Genomic DNA, 16,994 nt, shown 5'->3' on the forward strand with positions numbered 1-16,994 from the left:
CTCCAAAGAATAAAGACCTAACTTGTTCAACCTTTCTCTGTAACTTAGGTGCTGAAACCCAGGTAACATTCTAGAAAATCTCCTTTGTACTCTCTCTATTTTGTTGACATCTTTCCTATAATTCGGTGACCAGAACTGTACACAATACTCCAAATTTGGCCTCACCAATGCCTTGTACAATTTTAACATAACATCCCAACTCCTATACTTAATGCTTTGATTTATAAAGGCCAGCACACCAAAAGCTTTCTTCACCACCCTATCCACATGAGATTCCACCTTCAGGGAACTATGCACCATTATTCCTAGATCACTCTGTTCTACTGCATTCTTCAATGCCCTACCATTTACCATGTATGTCCTATTTTTTGCTCAGTCCTACCAAAGTGTAGCACCTCACACTTATTAGCATTAAACTCCATCTACCATCTTTCAGCCCACTCTTCTAACTGGCCTAAATCTCTCTGCAAGCTTTGAAAATCTACTTCATTATCCACAATGCCGCCTATCTTAGTATCATCTGCATACTTACTAATCCAATTTACTACCCATCATCCAGATCATTAATGTATATGACAAACAACATTGGACCCAATACAGATCCCTGAGTCACACCACTAGTCACCGGCGTCCAACCTGACAAACAGTTATCCACCACTCTCTGGCATCTCCCATCCAGCCACTGCTGAATCCATTTTACTACTTCAATATTAATACCTAATGATTGAACCTTCCTAACTAACTTCCATGTGGAACCTTGTCAAAGGCCTTACTTAAGTCCATATAGACAACATCTACAGCTTTACCCTCGTAACCTCTTCAAAAAATTCAGTAAGATTTGTCAAACATGACCTTCCACGCACAAATCCATATTGACTGTTCCTAATCAGACCCTGTCTATCCAGATAATTATATATACCATCTCTAAGAATACCTTCCATTAATTTACCCACCACTGACGTCAAACTTACAGGCTGATAATTGCTAGGTTTACTCTTAGAACCCTTTTTAAACAATGGAACCACATAATATACACTGTGATCTGTTGAATACTCCACTTAAAGCAATCCAATGAGTCAGGGCACATGGCCAGGAGTGCCTTCCATTTAGATATTCACATCCACTGTTGGCTGGCTGTCTGGCTGTCTCCACGCCCCCATGGCTGGTGAAAGCCAAACAATTACATCCATCATAAGCCTACAGCTCCCACATCTATTTTCATCCCACTTCACTCCTGACAGGACTTTGTCATATTTGTTCTGAAGATGAAATCTTCCAATCAAATGCCTCTAAAATGCCTTCTTTCTTCCTGTGGCTTCTCCTCTCCCACTGACAACACTCTTGGTTGCATCTTCTCCATTTCTCGTGTCTCTGCTCTTCAGTGCCACAATTACACTGGTCTACTCAACCAGCCTCTCTATTCAACAGATCATTCTCTGGAATTTCAAGGAGATTCCAGCACCAGACACACCTTTCTCTTCCCTTTCAGGATTTCAGAGGAACAATTTCCTTCACAACATCTTGGTCCACTCCTCCATTCCCACCCATTCCCATTCCTCCTTTTTACAGCGCAGTCCTTTGCAACTATGGGTAACACAACACTTCCTTTCATCTTTTCCCTTCCCACTACCCAGGGCCCCACGTAGTCTTTCCAGGTGAAGCAGTGATTCATCTGCATATCCTCCAACATAGCATATTTCACAATGTGGTCTCCTTTACACTGGGAAAAAAAACAACTAAATATTAGGTGACCATTTTGCACGTTCGGTCTGCAGGACGACCCTGAAGCTTCCGGTTGTCCGCCATCTTAATTTTCCATTCCACTGTCACCTCAGTCTGTAGTCTCTTGTATTGCTACAAGTCTCAACACAAATTTGAGGGACAGCACCTCATCCTCCACCTGAGCATGTTGCAGCCTTCTGGACTCAACATTTAATTTTACAAGTTCGGATAACTTGAGTTCTCTGTATCAGTCATCCATCTGTGGTATTAGCTCAGTTGTTTGTTTTTGCTCCTACCTCCCAGCCCTCCCCTACTCTCCTGCAAAGCATAGCCTTCAACTTTGTACTTCCTACCTTCTGCGTTATTTTTACGTTCTCACTTTAACTGCTCCCATTAACGCACTGACCAGATCAACTTGCTTACAGCTTATCCCTGGGTTCCAAGCCAGCAGAGAAATTTCCCTTCCCTTATCCTCCCTGCAACTCAGTTAGTTTCTTTTGTCTCCCTCCCAGTTCTGACGAAGAACCTTAACTGTTAACCTTAAACTGTTAACCTTAACTGTTAACCTTAAATATTAACTGTTTCTCTGACCAGAGTACTTTCAGCATTTTTTTTTTTTCCAAAGCTAGAAGATAATTGCATTTATTAGATAGGCACAGAATATGGGACAGGGAGGTTCTAGTACAAATCTGTAAAATATCAGTTCGGCCACAAATACTGTACTGTTGTGGTTTCTTGTTGTTATTATAAGGAGAATATAATTTTACCAAAAGGGTGAAGAGATAAACCATCAAGATGTAACCTAGGATGGAGTATTTCAGTTGTGAGGAGAGACTGGACCAGTTAAATCTGTTTCCCTTGGAACAAAGGACAATAAGCAACAACAAGATAAAGGTCAACAAAATTATTATAGAACAGACAGTAAACAACCTTCCCCCATAAGACAGGTCTCTCAAATGACAGGGTGGAAGTTTAGGTTAATGGGCAAGAGCGGATTTGAAGAATAACTTTTTCACTCACAAGGTGGTTGGTTTCTGGAATACCCTGCCGGAGTGGCTGGTGGAGGCAGGTACTCTTACAACAATTAATAAGTATTTGAATGCACCCGAATTCCTGTTGCAAAGAGGGGAATGTTGGTACACAGAATTAGTGTACATCGTGTTGGATTGGGGTGTAGAAGGTTACTTTTCATGTAGTTTAACTGAGCTAGGCTTGCTTGCAATTTTATATTATCACCTATATCCAGTGGAGTTTTTTTTCAGTAATGTGCTACAGTTTCTTCTGCATTTCTGTAGAAACTTCTTATTTTTCAGCAGCAGCTGTCACACCATTTGAAGCAGGCTATTTTATTGGTTAATTGTTATCACTAGTTATCTCTAGTTTGAGTACGAGATGACCAGGACTACTTTTCCCTTTGTTTATGTAACACTTAACAAAATGTCAAGAAGTAAGTTTTATGTCTCATTCTTGACTTCCAAAGAGCCTCCGGATCACAAAAACATCAGACAATAGACAATAGCTGCAGGAGTACCCCGTTCGGCCCTTCAAGCCAGCACTGCCATTCAATGTGATCATGGCTGATCATCCACAATCAGTACCCCGTTCCTGTCTTCTCCCCATTTCCCTTGACTCTGTTATCTTTAAGAGTTCTATCTAACTCTTTCTTGAAAGCATCCAGAGAATTGGCCTCCACTGCCTTCTGAGGCAGAGCATTCCATAGATCCACAACTCTCTGGATGAAAAAGTTTTTCCTCAACTCTGTTCTAAATGGGCTACCCCTTATTCTTAAACTGTGGTCTCTGGTTCTGGACTCCCCCAACATCGGGAACATGTTTCCTGCCTCTAGCGTGCCCAATCCCTTAATAATCTTATATGCTTCAATCAGATCCCCTCTCATCCTTCTAAATTCCAGTGTATACAAGCCCAGTCGCTCCAACCTTTCAACATATGACAGTCCCACCATACCGGGAATTAACCTTGTGAACCTTCACTGCGCTTCCTCAGCAGCAAGAATGTTCTTCCTCAAATTTGGTGACCAAAACTGAACACAATACTCCAGGTTTGGTCTCACTGGGGCCCTGTACAACTGCAGAAGGACCTCTTTGCTCCTATACTCAACTCCCCTTGTTATGAAGGCCAACATGCCATTAGCTTTCTTCACTGCCTGCAGTACCTGCATGCTTACTTTCAGTGACTGATGTACAAGAACACCTAGATCTCGTTGTACTTCCCCTTTTCCTAACTTGACACCATTCAGATAGTAATCTGCCTTCCTGCTTTTGCCACCAAAGTGGATAACCTCACATTTATCCACATTAAACTGCATCTGCCTACTCACCCAACCTGTCCACCCCTGCATTCTCCTAACTTCCTCCTCATAACTGCCACCCAGCTTTGTGTCATCTGCAAATTTGCTAATGTTACTTTTAATCCCTTCATCTAAATCATCAATGTATATTGTAAATAGCTGCGGTCCCAGCACTGAGCCTTGCGGTACCCCACGAGTCACTGCCTGCCATTCTGAAAAGGACCCGTTAATCCCTACACTTTGTTTCCTGACTGTCAACCAATTTTCTATCCATGTTAGTTACATCCTCAGCACCTATGAGCTAGCTTGAACGTGATGTGATGAAGGGCCTGTTTTCATTCTGTACAATTCACTAAGATTCTAAAAACTTTGTGTCTGACTTCCCAATAGGATAAATTTGCTACTTAATTATATCCATGAGAGGACAACATCTGACCTGTTCTTGGCTATTTTCTGTTGGTTGTATTGTTTATGAAAACTATTCAGTTCTTCCAGAAGACCAGCAGCAAGCATCTCGTCAACTCGGTGGTTCAAGCGCTCATCCAGAACTAGACAAAAGACATCCAAGAGTTAACAGTTTGCCAACACTAAATAACATTAATTTGCATCTCTTAGTCTTTTCTCCTCCCTGGTGTGTCAATGAGTGTGAATCACAAATTGCAGCTAAATTCCTCAGCTGAAGATCCTAAAGATGCAGGGACATACTGCAGATAGCATTCCCACTTATTGAAGGTGCATGTGACACATCACTGACCAGCCATGACTACCTGAAGTTAACAAGCGAAATATTTAATTTCTCAGCACACGTTAATCACAACTAGCCCCAGAACAAGACAGACACATCTAAACTTTCAGGTGATCTTTGATTATTCTCATAATTGGTGTTAACCAAGGCAGTATACATACACTACACTATGCTGTTAGACAAGAGTAAACTCGAGCTGCAAGGAAATTTTAGTATCGATAAACAATGAACATAACACTTCCTTCAAAACGTATCTCCTAAATGTTCACCAATATTAACAAAAACTTAACATTGACAGATATTGCTGATCCAAAAGCAAATAAAAAGTGGATGGAATGAATGCTCAAAGTAAATTTATCATCAAAATACATGCAACGTCTTTTAAAAGTATTTACCCACCACCAACCCTAAAGTTTTCATGTTTTATTATTTTACAGCATTAAATCAGTGGATTTATTTTGGCATTCTTGACACTGATCAACAGGAAAAGACTCTTCCTGAGTCAAAGTGAAAACAGATCTCTACAAAATGATCTAACTTACAAATATAAAACATAAAATAATTGATTACATTAAGCATTCACCCTCCTCCCTTTAATATGACACACCAAATCATCACTGGTGCAGCCAATCGATTTTAGAAGTCACATAATTAGTAAAATGGAGATGATTCTGGAGACCTGTTGACTGCAGTAAAAATACACCTGTATCTGGAAGGTCCAACTAACAGTGAGTCAGTATCCTGGCAAAAACTACACCATGAAGACAAAAGAACACTCCAAACAACTCTGCAAAAAGTTTACTGTCAGAAGATGGATACAAGTAAATTTCGAAGTCACTGAATATCCCTTGGAGTACAGTTAAGTCAATCATCAAGAAATGGAAAGCTGTGAATCTGCCTAGAGCAGGCCATCCTCAAAAACTGAGTGAACATGCAAAAAACGGACCAATGAGTGAGGCCACCAAGAGACCTATGACAACTCAGGAGGAGTTACAAGTTTCAGTGGCTGAGATGGGAGAAACTGCACATACGACAACCGTGCTTCCCAATTGTAACTTTATGGGAGAATGGCAAAGAGAAAGCCACTGTTGAAAAAAATTCACAATACATGTCGTCACAGCAGATGCCATTTCACTGGCTCTTCACTCAGCTCTGGAGCATCTGGACATACATCAGGATGCTCTTTGTTGACTACAACTCAGCATTCAACACTGTCATCCAACTGAAACTCATCACTAAGCTCCAAAACCTAGACCTTAATATCTAGTTGTGCAACTGGATCCTCCATTTTCTCATTTGCAAACTCCAGTCAGGTGGGATTGGCAACATCTCCATCTCAACACGTGCACCACAGGGCTGTCTGCTTAGCCCCGTGCTCCACTCACTTTATACTTACGGCAGAGGCTAAGTACAGCACCAATACCACATTTAAGTTTGCTGATGACACCACTGTCTTGGCTGAATCAAAGGTGGTGACAAATCAGCATACAGGAGGGAGATTGAGAATTTGGCTGAGTGGTGCCACAACAACCTCTCACTCCATGTCAGCAAAACCAAAGAGCTGATCATTGACCACAGGAGGAGGAAACTGGAGATCAACAAGCCAGTCCTTATTGGGGGTTCAGACCAAGCGCCATTACAAAATCACAGACAGCACCTTTACTTTCTTAAAAGTTTACACAGATTCAGCATGTCTTCTAAAACCTTGACAATTCAGCATGTCGTCTAAAACCTTGACAATTCAGCACATCTTCTAAAACCTTGACAAACTTCTATAGATGTATCCTGGCTGGTTGCATCACAGCTGGTATGGAAACACCAATGCCCAGTCGAGTCCATCACAAAACCCTCTCCACCACTGAGCCCATCCACAAAGAAGTATCCATCATCAAGGAGCCCCACCATCCAGTACATAGTCTCTTCTTGCTGCTGTCATCGAGGAGGTCCCACAGTGCCAGGTTTAACAAGTTATTACCCTTCAAACATCAGGCTCCTGAACCAGTGTAGATAACTTCACTCACCTCAATTGCAGTTTGCTTTCTTCTGCACATTGGTATTTTTGACAGTCTTTGTTATAGTTTTTCATTGATTCTATTGTATTTCTCTGTTCTACTCTGAATGCCTGTAAGCAAATGAATCCCAAGGTAGCACAGGGCAACTTATATGTACTTTGATAATAAATTATTTTGAACTTGGAAAAAGCTGCAGGATTTTAAACTCAGCCAGCTACATCATGAGCCTAGCCACTTCACAATCAAGGATATCTTCAAGAGGCAATGCCTCAGGCATCCTTCAGTACAGAACCCTACCTCCCATCCAGGACCTGGTCTCTTCTCATTACTACCGTCAGAGAGGAGGCACAGGAGCCCGGAAACACACACACTGCATTCTTACCTCCGCCATCAGATTTCTGAACGGACAATGAACATTACCACATTGCTTTTGCACTTACTTATTTAATTTTTATATATAACTTTAGTATATTTTATGCATTGCATTACACTGCTACCACAATGGAACAAAGATTATGACATACATTAATGATAGTGAGCATGATTCGGATTCTGAACCAATGACTGTGTAAGATTTCCTTGTTTTTAAACCGGAAGAGAACACATTTCTATTCCAGGTCCTGCACTCATTCATTCAACATCAGACACCACCATATTTTCTTTTTTAATGAAGTTCCCCAAATTACCACAGACATGTAAATCTTCATACCTATGTAGTTTATTATTTAAATAACCAAATCTGAAATTCAAATTGAACTGTTTCACTTTCCATCATGATAAACAAACTTGTGTGTTCGGATCACCCATTCTGAAAGGATCCATAAGACCATACGGTACAGGAGCAAAATTAGGGCATTCAGCCCATTGAGTCTACTCCATGTCTCAATCATCTTTTTCTGATAGACAGCACAGGAAAAGGACCTTCAGCCCATCTAATCCATGCTGAACTGATATTGTGCCAGGACCCATAGATCAGCACCTGGACATGAGCTTTCAATAACCTTCCTATTCCATATTCTGAGCCAAACCTCTCTTAAATATTGAAGTCGTACCCATGTTCACCACTTCTGGCAGCTCCAACAATCGTACCACCATCTGAGTCAAGAAATTTCCCCCTGATGTTCCCCTCACAAGAATCACTAGATTTTGGAATGGTTCTGGAGGACTAGAAAATTGTAAAAGTCACTCCACTCCTTAAGGGAGGGAGGCAGAAGAAAGGAAATTAAGGTGGTTGGAAAGAGGTTGGAGTCACGGTACAAGGAAGGATATGATAAAGTAGGCTGAAGTGAGACGTTAAAAGGGAAATCTGTTGAAATTCTTTAAGGAAATACCAGACAGGCAGGAAATACAAAGGAGTCTGTGGATGCTGTTTACTTGGATTTTCAGAAGGCCTTTGACAAAATGCCATATATGAGGCCATGGAATTATAGGAAAGATACAAGATTGAAAATAGATAGAAGATAGAAGGATGCATCAGCAAGGGAGATGAGGCTAAGTACAGGGCTACGGTGGGAAACTTTGTCACATGGTGCGAGCAGAATCATCTGCAGCTTAATGTGAAAAAGACTAAGGAGCTGGTGGTGGACCTGAGGAGGGCTAAGGCACCAGTGACCCGTTTCCATCCAAGGGGTCAGTGTGGACATGGTGGAGGATTACAAATACCTGGGGTACGAATTGACAATAAACTGGACTGGTCAAAGAACACTGAGGTTGTCTACAAGAAGGGTCAGAGCCGTCTCTACTTCCTGAGGAGACTGAGGTCCTTCAACATCTGCCGGACGATGCCGAGGATGTTCTACAAGTCTGTGGTGGCCAGTGCTATCATGTTTGCTGTTGTGTGCTGGGGCAGCAGGCTGAGGGTAGCAGACACCAACAGAATCAACAAACTCATTTGTAAGGCCAGTGATGTTGTGGGGGTGGAACTGAACTCTCTGACGGTGGTGTCTAAAAAGAGGATGCTGTCCAAGTTGCATGCCATCTTGGACAATGTCTCCCATCCACTCCATAATGTACTGGTTAGACACAGGAGTACATTCGGCCAGAGACTCATTCCACCGAGATGCAACACTGAGCGTCACAGGAAGTCATTCCTGCCTGTGGCCATCAAACTTTACAACTCCTCCCTCAGAGTGTCAGACACCCTGAGCCAATAGGCTGGTCCTGGACTTATTTCCACTTGGCATAATTTACTTACTATTATTTAATTATTTATGGTTTATATTGCTATATTTCTTCACTATTCTTGGTTGGTGCGACTGTAATGAAACCCAATTTCCCTCGGGATCAATAAAGTATGTCTGTCTGATCGACTGACTAGCAAAGATAGGGAATAAAGGGGTCCTTCCTGTTTGGTGAGTAGTGGTGTGCAACAGAGGTTGGTGTTGTGACTTTTCACATTATATAACAATTTGGATGATGAGCTTGGTTTTCTGGCCAGGTTTGTGGACGATATGAAGATACTGTAGATGGAGGGGCAGGTATTGTTGAGGAAGCACGAAGTCTGAAGAAGGACTTAAAACTGATGGGGAGAATGGACAAAGTGGCAGATGGAATATAGTGTTGGGAAGTTCATGTCATGCATTTTGGTAGAAAGAATAGAGGTGATAATTATTTTCTACACTGCGAGAATTTTTTTAAAAAAAATCAGACGTGCAAAGGGACCCGAGACTTTTCATGCAGGATTCCCTAAAGGTTAACTTGCGAGTGGTGAGGAAGGCAAATGCAATGTTAGCATTCACTTTGAGAGGACTAGAATATAAAAGCAAGGATGTAATGTTGAGGTTTTATAAGGCATTGGTCAGATTGCACTTGGTATTGTGAGCAGTTTTAATGGCATTGGAGAGGCTACAGAGGAGGTTCATGAAAATGATTGTGGGAATAAAGCCGTTCACGTATGAGGAGCGTTTCATGTCTCTGGGCCTGTACAAGCTGGAGTTTAGAAGAATGAAGGGGGATCTCATTAAAATCTATCGAATAACAAAAGCCAAGATAGAGTGGATGTGGAGAGGATGTTCTCTGTAGTGGGAGAGTCTCAGACCTGAGGACACACCTCAGAAAAGAGGGACAGCCATTTAAAACACAGATGAAGAGGAATTTCTTTAGCCAGAGGGTGGTGAATCTGTGGATCTCATTGCCATAGACTGCTGTGCAAGCCATCATTGGGTATACTTAAAGCAGAGGTTGAAGGGTTCATGGTAAGTTAGGGCATCAAAGGTTATGGGGGAAAATGGGGTTCAGAGGGATAATAAATCAGGCATGATGGAATGGTCTTGTTCTGCTCCTATGTATTATGGACCTATCGTCTAAACATTTTACCTCCCATCCTTATGTCATGACCTCTAGTTCTTGTTTCTCCCAACCTTATTGGAAAAAATATTCACAAACAAGAGAAAATCTGCAGATACTGGAAATCCGAGCAACACACACAAAATACTGGAGGAACTCAGCAGGTCAAGCTTTCTGATGCCAACAAAATTGACCTTTCTCCAATTTAGAATCTCAAACCAAGGACCAGACCTATCCTTCTCTGTAACTGCTAATGGAATTATGATGACTGGATCGAATGTTTTCCATTACCCTCTCTTCTGTCACCTGCCCTGTCTCCTTCCCTAATAGCAGATCCAGTATCACACACTATTTGGGACCTCGATATATTTAGGAAACTTTCGGGAATACATTTGACAAGCTCTATCCCATCCTGTCCTTTTACAGTATGGGAATATGTCAATATGTGGAAAGTTAAAATCATCTAACACAATCTTGTTTCTTGAAACTGTGAGATCTCTTTAGAAATTTGCTCATCTAAATCATGCGGACAATTGGGTGACCTATAATATTAACCCCGTCACCTTTCTCATTCCTCAGTTCCACTCATATAGCCTCAGTAGATGAGCTACCCAGTCAATCCTGTCTGAGCACTGCTGTGACATTTTCCTGAACTAATGATGCCATCTCTCTCACTTTATTCCCTCCCACTCTACCATGTCCAAAACAATGGAAACACTCCTGGAACATTGAGCTGCCAATCCTATCCATCCCGCAACCAAGTCTCACTAATGGTTGCAATGTCATAATTACATCCTCAACTGCCTTTCCTACAATATTCCTTGTATTAAAATAGACGCAACTCAGAACATTATTTCCACCATGCTCGACATTTTGATTCCTTTTGCCACAATCAATCCACTATCTACCCTACCACTCCGGTTCCCTTCCCACTGCAACTCATTTAAACCCCCCGGAGCAGCAGTAGCAAACCTTCCCACAAGGATATTAGTCCCTCTCCAGTTCAAGTGCAAACTGTCTTGTCTGTACAGATCCCACCTTCCCTGAGAGAGCCAAATGACCCCTAAATATGAAGTCTTCTGCCCTGTACCATCTTCTTAGCCATGTGTTAAACTGTATTATCTTCCTCATTTATCAATCCCATTCTACATTTCCTCATAACATTTAATCCCTATACCAATCAAGACCCTATCCAAACTCTGTCTTAAATATACCGAAAGACAAGGCCTGCACAGCACTCCATGGCAATAAGTTCTGCAAATTCTTCATCCTCTGGCTGGAGAGCTTCTTCCTCATCTGAGGCAGAACAAGATTAACAACTCAGTGTAAATATTCAACCTAGGATAACCTGTTCTGAGGTAGACTGTAAAATAATCCTTTACACCCTGGGGATTCATCCTTTAATGTTATCGCTAATCTGTTTAATCTGCCGGAAGTAAATTCCTTGTATGTGCACAGGTACTTGGCGATTAAAGTCTGATTCTGATAACCAGATTGAAGTCACACATGACTTCAGTAGACTTGCTACATGCATTTCCACTCCGAGAAGTCAAATAGAGATAAGACACTTACTCTATGGGAGGGCAGCAAGGCATGGTCCGTGGTCCTGAAAGTGGCCACGTAGATGATAAAGACACAGGATATGGGACCTATAACACAGAGAACAGGACTGTACAGCACAGGAGCAAGCCCTTCCGTCCACAACATCTATGCCGACCATGATGCTGAATTGATATCTGCCTGCACATGGTCTGCCTGCTTGTTCATATGCCTATCTAAATACCTCTTAAACACCATAGACATAGCAGCAGGATTAGGCCATTCCGCCCATCGAGTCTGCTCTACCATTAGATCATGGCTAACTTATTATCCCTTTTAACCTCTTGTTATCCAACCTGCTTGTATCACCTTCCATGGCAGCACATTCTGGACACCTATAACACAATGTAGAGAAAAATCATTCTTTTTAATTTCCTTTCACATTCCAGCCTTAAATTTATGCCCCCTAGTATCTGGCATTTCTACCTTTAAAAGCGACTGACCACATATCCTATTTATGGTTCACAAAACCTTACACAGTTCCATCAGGTAACCCTTACCCTTCTGAAGCTCCAGAGGAAATAATGCAGGCTGTCCAGCCTCTACTTATAGCTGACACTCCCATATCCAGGCAGCATCCTGGCAAACTTCTTCTGCACCCTCTCCAAAGTTTATACTACTGCAACATGATTGATCAACATTTAGCCTTCCTTATGGCTTCATACATGTGTTGCCATCTACGAGGAGAAATGGACTTGTACCCCAACTGTACATCAATGCTCCCAAGGGCCCTGTCATTAACTGTACACTTTCCTCTTGCATTTGGTCTCCCAAAGCACAACACTTCACATTTTCTGCCATTTCTCCACCTAAATTTCTAACTGATCCACCCGCAACCCCAGCAACTTTTGCAAATTCACCAATATTGTCATCCAAATCATTCAGGAATAACAAATAGGGACCCTTACAGAAAACAATGGTCACAGATCTCCAATTAGACTAACATCCTGCCTTCTGTGGTCATGCCAATTTAGAATCCAGTGTGCCAAGCAGACATCATGGACCCTGTGCCTCAGTCACCCGGATTAGCCTACCAGGAGGGATCTTGTTGACTGCTTTACAAAAGTGCATGAAAACCACTTCACTGTCTGAACCTCAATCTTTGACTCAATCAAGTTCAAAAAACATGATCTCCCTTGCAAATGACATGCTGACTATCCATCTTTCAACTGTGTGTAAACCCTATACCCAGAATCTTCTCCAATAATTTCCTTACCACTGACTTAAGATTCACCTGACTATTTCTGGTTTGTTTACGTTGCCCTTCTCAAACAGAAGAACAACTCTGGCTAGTCTCTGGTCCTCTGGGGCTTTGCCTGCGGCTACTGTATACAAACTCTCTGTCAATGCCCCAGTAATCTTCTCTCTTGCCTCCGTAAATAACCTCCCAGCGACATCCACCTCAGTTTTTTTCCCAAGAGACCCAATATCTCTTCCTCCTTGATATCAAATTACCCTAGAATATGAAACCTCCCTGATCTCACCATTGTCTTTATCCTTCTGCTTGGTAAACAGTGATGAAAAGTACTCATCTGGTATCATGATCACTTCCTCTGGCTCCATGGATAATTTCCTCCGTAATCCTTGAGTTGTCATACTCTCTCCCCAGCTACCCTCTTGTTTTTAACGTGTGCTTAAATTGCCTTTGGAAGTGTCTTTCATGGGTGGGATTAAGGACATTTTGCAGGCCCTTTTTGCCCACCTGACTCCCTGTTTAAGTTCTTTCCTATTTCCTTCATATTCCTGACTGATTTCAGCTTCCTACACTCAGATACTTCCTTTATCTTTTTTATTAAAATCATATTTCTCATCATCCAAGGTTTTTGAACTTGGCCTTCCTTGTCCTTCTTCCAAACTAGAAGATGCTAATTCTGAATTTGGGCCAGTTGGACTTGAAATGCATCCCACATCAGATGTGAACTTGCCAATCTACTCTCCCCAGCTTCTGTCTATTAACACTGTAATCGCCTTTCCCCAATTCAGCATAAAGTTGGGTGTTAAACAGCACCTGGAATAGTGTGTTCAGTTCTGGTCACCACAGTATTAAAAGAACATGGTTGCACTGGAGAAAATGCACAGGTGTTGCCCTGGATTTGGACAACCTTAGATATGGGAAGAAACTGGATACCCTGGGCTTGTTTCTCCTGGAGTAGAGGGGAGATCTGATAAAATAATATATAAAATACTAGGAGTTACACGTACAGAAGGAAGTCAAAATCTTTTTCCTATGGTAGGGGTATCAACAAAAAGGTGTAGATTGAAGTTAAGATGGAAGTTTTTCAAAACACAGTGAACAGTCGTTATCTGGAACTTCCTGCCAGAGAAAATGGATTAATCAGATGCAATCACTACTTTTAAGAAACATTTAGACAGACACTTGAATAGTCAAGGATAAGGACCTAATAATGGCAAATTAGACGTGTAGATGAAACAAAAAGGTTTATTCTATGACTTCTATCATCCCTGAAATTGTCAATAATGTTAGGAGACCTACAGATGACTCATATTTTCCATACCTTGGTGTTTCATAGCCGCACCCAAACTGATTCGACCTCTTGACTCAGGGAATCAAAGTAACTTCTCATTACTGCTGCCTTCACTTTTACTAACAAAATCGCCCTTCCTTGTCTTTTGGTTTTTAGGAGATTGTAACTAGCATAACAGATCAGGGGAAAGAGTACATGGATATAAATATCTGCAATAAATTGTAACAGAAGACATTACTGAACAAAATTAGAGCAAATGGGATGAGGAATACTATACTGGTGAGAATCGATTCTTAATTAACAAAGCAGAAAGAAAGTCGGAATAAACCGATTATTTTCAGGCTGAGGGTCTGTGACTATGTGGCACTAGGGCCTGAACAGTTCACAGTCAAAGCAAAGATTTGGCAGACGGGATTTTTGAGTTTGCTGATAAGAGTAAAATGGGATTCAGCTTGGGCTGTGAAGAGATGCTGAGGTTATTCAGAAGACACAGACAGGTTCAGTGAAAGGATGAAGGCAAGGCAGATAGCTTGAAATTTCAGGTTAATGTCATATTTATGGCACAAGTTGAATAGGTCATAGGAAGACATCGATCTTTTAATGCTACAAGATTGGATATATTGTTCAATAAAACTTAACAGATTTCAACATGAAGTGTTTAGAATGGACATTCTGCAATAGATATCAAAGGCAGGAGAAAATATAGTTTTAGTAGATGAAACATTTCTGATCAGATCGGCCAACCGTCCAAGAAAATCCTTCATAGCATCACTTTGTAGATTCAGAGAAGAGGGTTCAGAGAAAAGGTTAAAGATTAGTTTCATTTGTCACACATATGTTGAAATACACAGTGTAATGCCTTGTTTGCATCAACGAGCAACACAGTCTGAAATGTGCTGGGGGTTCTGGCACCAACATAACATACCCACAACTTACTACCCTCAACTGTACGTCTTTGGAACGTGGAAGGAAACTGAGGCACCCAGAAGAAACCCAAGCGATCAGAGGCAAAACATTAATAAAAACATTAATAAAAAATTCCACAGTGGTGGAATTGAACCCAGGTAACTGGCTACTCCTTGCTGACGATCAATACTGGCACACCTCAGGAGCCCACTGCTCTACTCTCTGTATAAACATGACTGTGTGGTTAGGCATCTATAAATACCATCTATAAATTTGCTAACAATACATTCATTGTTGTAGATCTCAGATGGAGACGAGAGGGCACACAGGAGCGAGATATGCCACCTAGTGGAGTGGTGTCACAGCAACAACCTTGCACTCAATGTCAGTAAGACGAAAGAGCTGATTGTGGGCTTCAGGAAGGGTAAGACGAAAAAACACACAACAATCCTCATAGAAGGATCAGAAGTGGAGAGAGTGAGCAGCTTCAAGTTCCTGGGTGTCAACATCTCTGAGGACCTAACCTAGTTCCAACATATTGATGCGGTTATAAAGAAGGCAAGACAGAGGAAGTACTTCCTTTAGGGGTTTGAAGAGATTTGATATGTCAACAAATACACTCAAAAACTTCTATAGAAGTACTGTGGAGAGCATTCTGATAGGCTGCATCATTGTCTGGTATTGGGGGGTGGGGGGGGGGGGGTCTACTGCACAGGACCGAAAGAAGCTGCAGAGGGTCGTAAATTTAGTCAGCTCCATCTTGGGTGCTAGCCTACAAAGTACCCAGGACATCTTCCAGAAGTGGTGTCTCAGAAAGGCAGCATCGATTATTAAGGACCTCTAGCACCCAGGGCATGCCCTTTTCTCACTGTTACTATCACGTAGGAGATACAGAAGCCTGAAGGCTCACACTCAGCGATTCAGGAACAGCTTCTTCCCCTCTGCCATTCGATTCCTAAATAGACACTGAACCCATGAACACTACCTCACTTTTTTAATATAGATTATTTCTGTTTTTGCACAATTTTTAGTCTATTCAATATACTTATACTGTAATTGATTTATTATTATTTCTACTTCATCTATATTATGCATTGCATTGAACTGCTGCTGCTAAGGTTAAGAAATTTCATGACACATGCCAGTGATAATAAACCTGAATCTGAAAGCATTCTGCTCACCGCCATGGTGTACATCCAATTATTTTTTAATTTCTACCCATATCTACATTCTCAAGATGCCAATGCTCTGGCATTCTCTCAAGATGCCAATGCTCTGGCATTCTGATTGAGTACTGTAATATAATGGCTAAATTTCCAGATGAGTATTTGGAGGTTTGATCTATTGATAATAGAGACATTTGTTTGAATCCCCACAAATTAATTGTGGAATTTACATTTGGGTAATGAAATAAATCTGGTATTAAAAAAAGCTAAAACATGAAATAAATATGGGAAAATGGGAACTTTCCGGCTGTGGTAGCAATAATAAACAAGCAGAATATCCAAGTCATGAGAAATTGCCAAGCTCTTAAATTCTGAGGGGTCTGGGTATTCTCTGCACATGACTTACCAAAGGCTAGTGGGCAGTGCACCAAGTAATCCATTAAGCAAACAATGTTATTGTTTCTAGCAGAATTGAAAGCAGAATATTGGGTACTCTTGTTTCAGCTGCCTCACAGTTGCAAGGAACCAGGTTTAATCCTGACCTTGGGTGCCAACCATGAAGAGTTTTAAATTGTAACGTAAGCAGCTGAATTGAATACGAAGTTTAGTCACCTTCACAGGTAAAGCTCACATTACTAAAATAACTATGTGATCGAGAAGCTCCTAGCCATACCCACTGCTGAGGGAATTTCGTAAGTTACTAGAGTGCAACTCTTATAACACTAATGAGATCCAGTATTTTTGTTTACTCACCACCTTCTCCTA

At 41.4% G+C, this 16,994-nt stretch overlaps 1 protein-coding gene across 2 annotated transcripts in view; it reads right to left on the reverse strand.

Moving 5' to 3' along the window:
* The window catches only part of trit1 (tRNA isopentenyltransferase 1), a 54,933-nt gene that overhangs the window by 27,188 nt on the left and 10,751 nt on the right, over positions 1-16,994 (reverse strand). For both annotated transcript variants that reach the window (XR_009508647.1, XM_059954267.1), the window contains exon 6: positions 4,467-4,578. Coding sequence is in view for 1 of the 2 variants with exons in the window: in XM_059954267.1 (XP_059810250.1) it covers positions 4,467-4,578 (112 nt within the window). In the remaining variant the exon portion in view is untranslated. The remainder of the gene's footprint in view (positions 1-4,466; positions 4,579-16,994) is intronic.

Source organism: Hypanus sabinus, chromosome 30, assembly GCF_030144855.1.
Source record: "Hypanus sabinus isolate sHypSab1 chromosome 30, sHypSab1.hap1, whole genome shotgun sequence".
Lineage (NCBI taxonomy): Eukaryota > Metazoa > Chordata > Chondrichthyes > Myliobatiformes > Dasyatidae > Hypanus > Hypanus sabinus.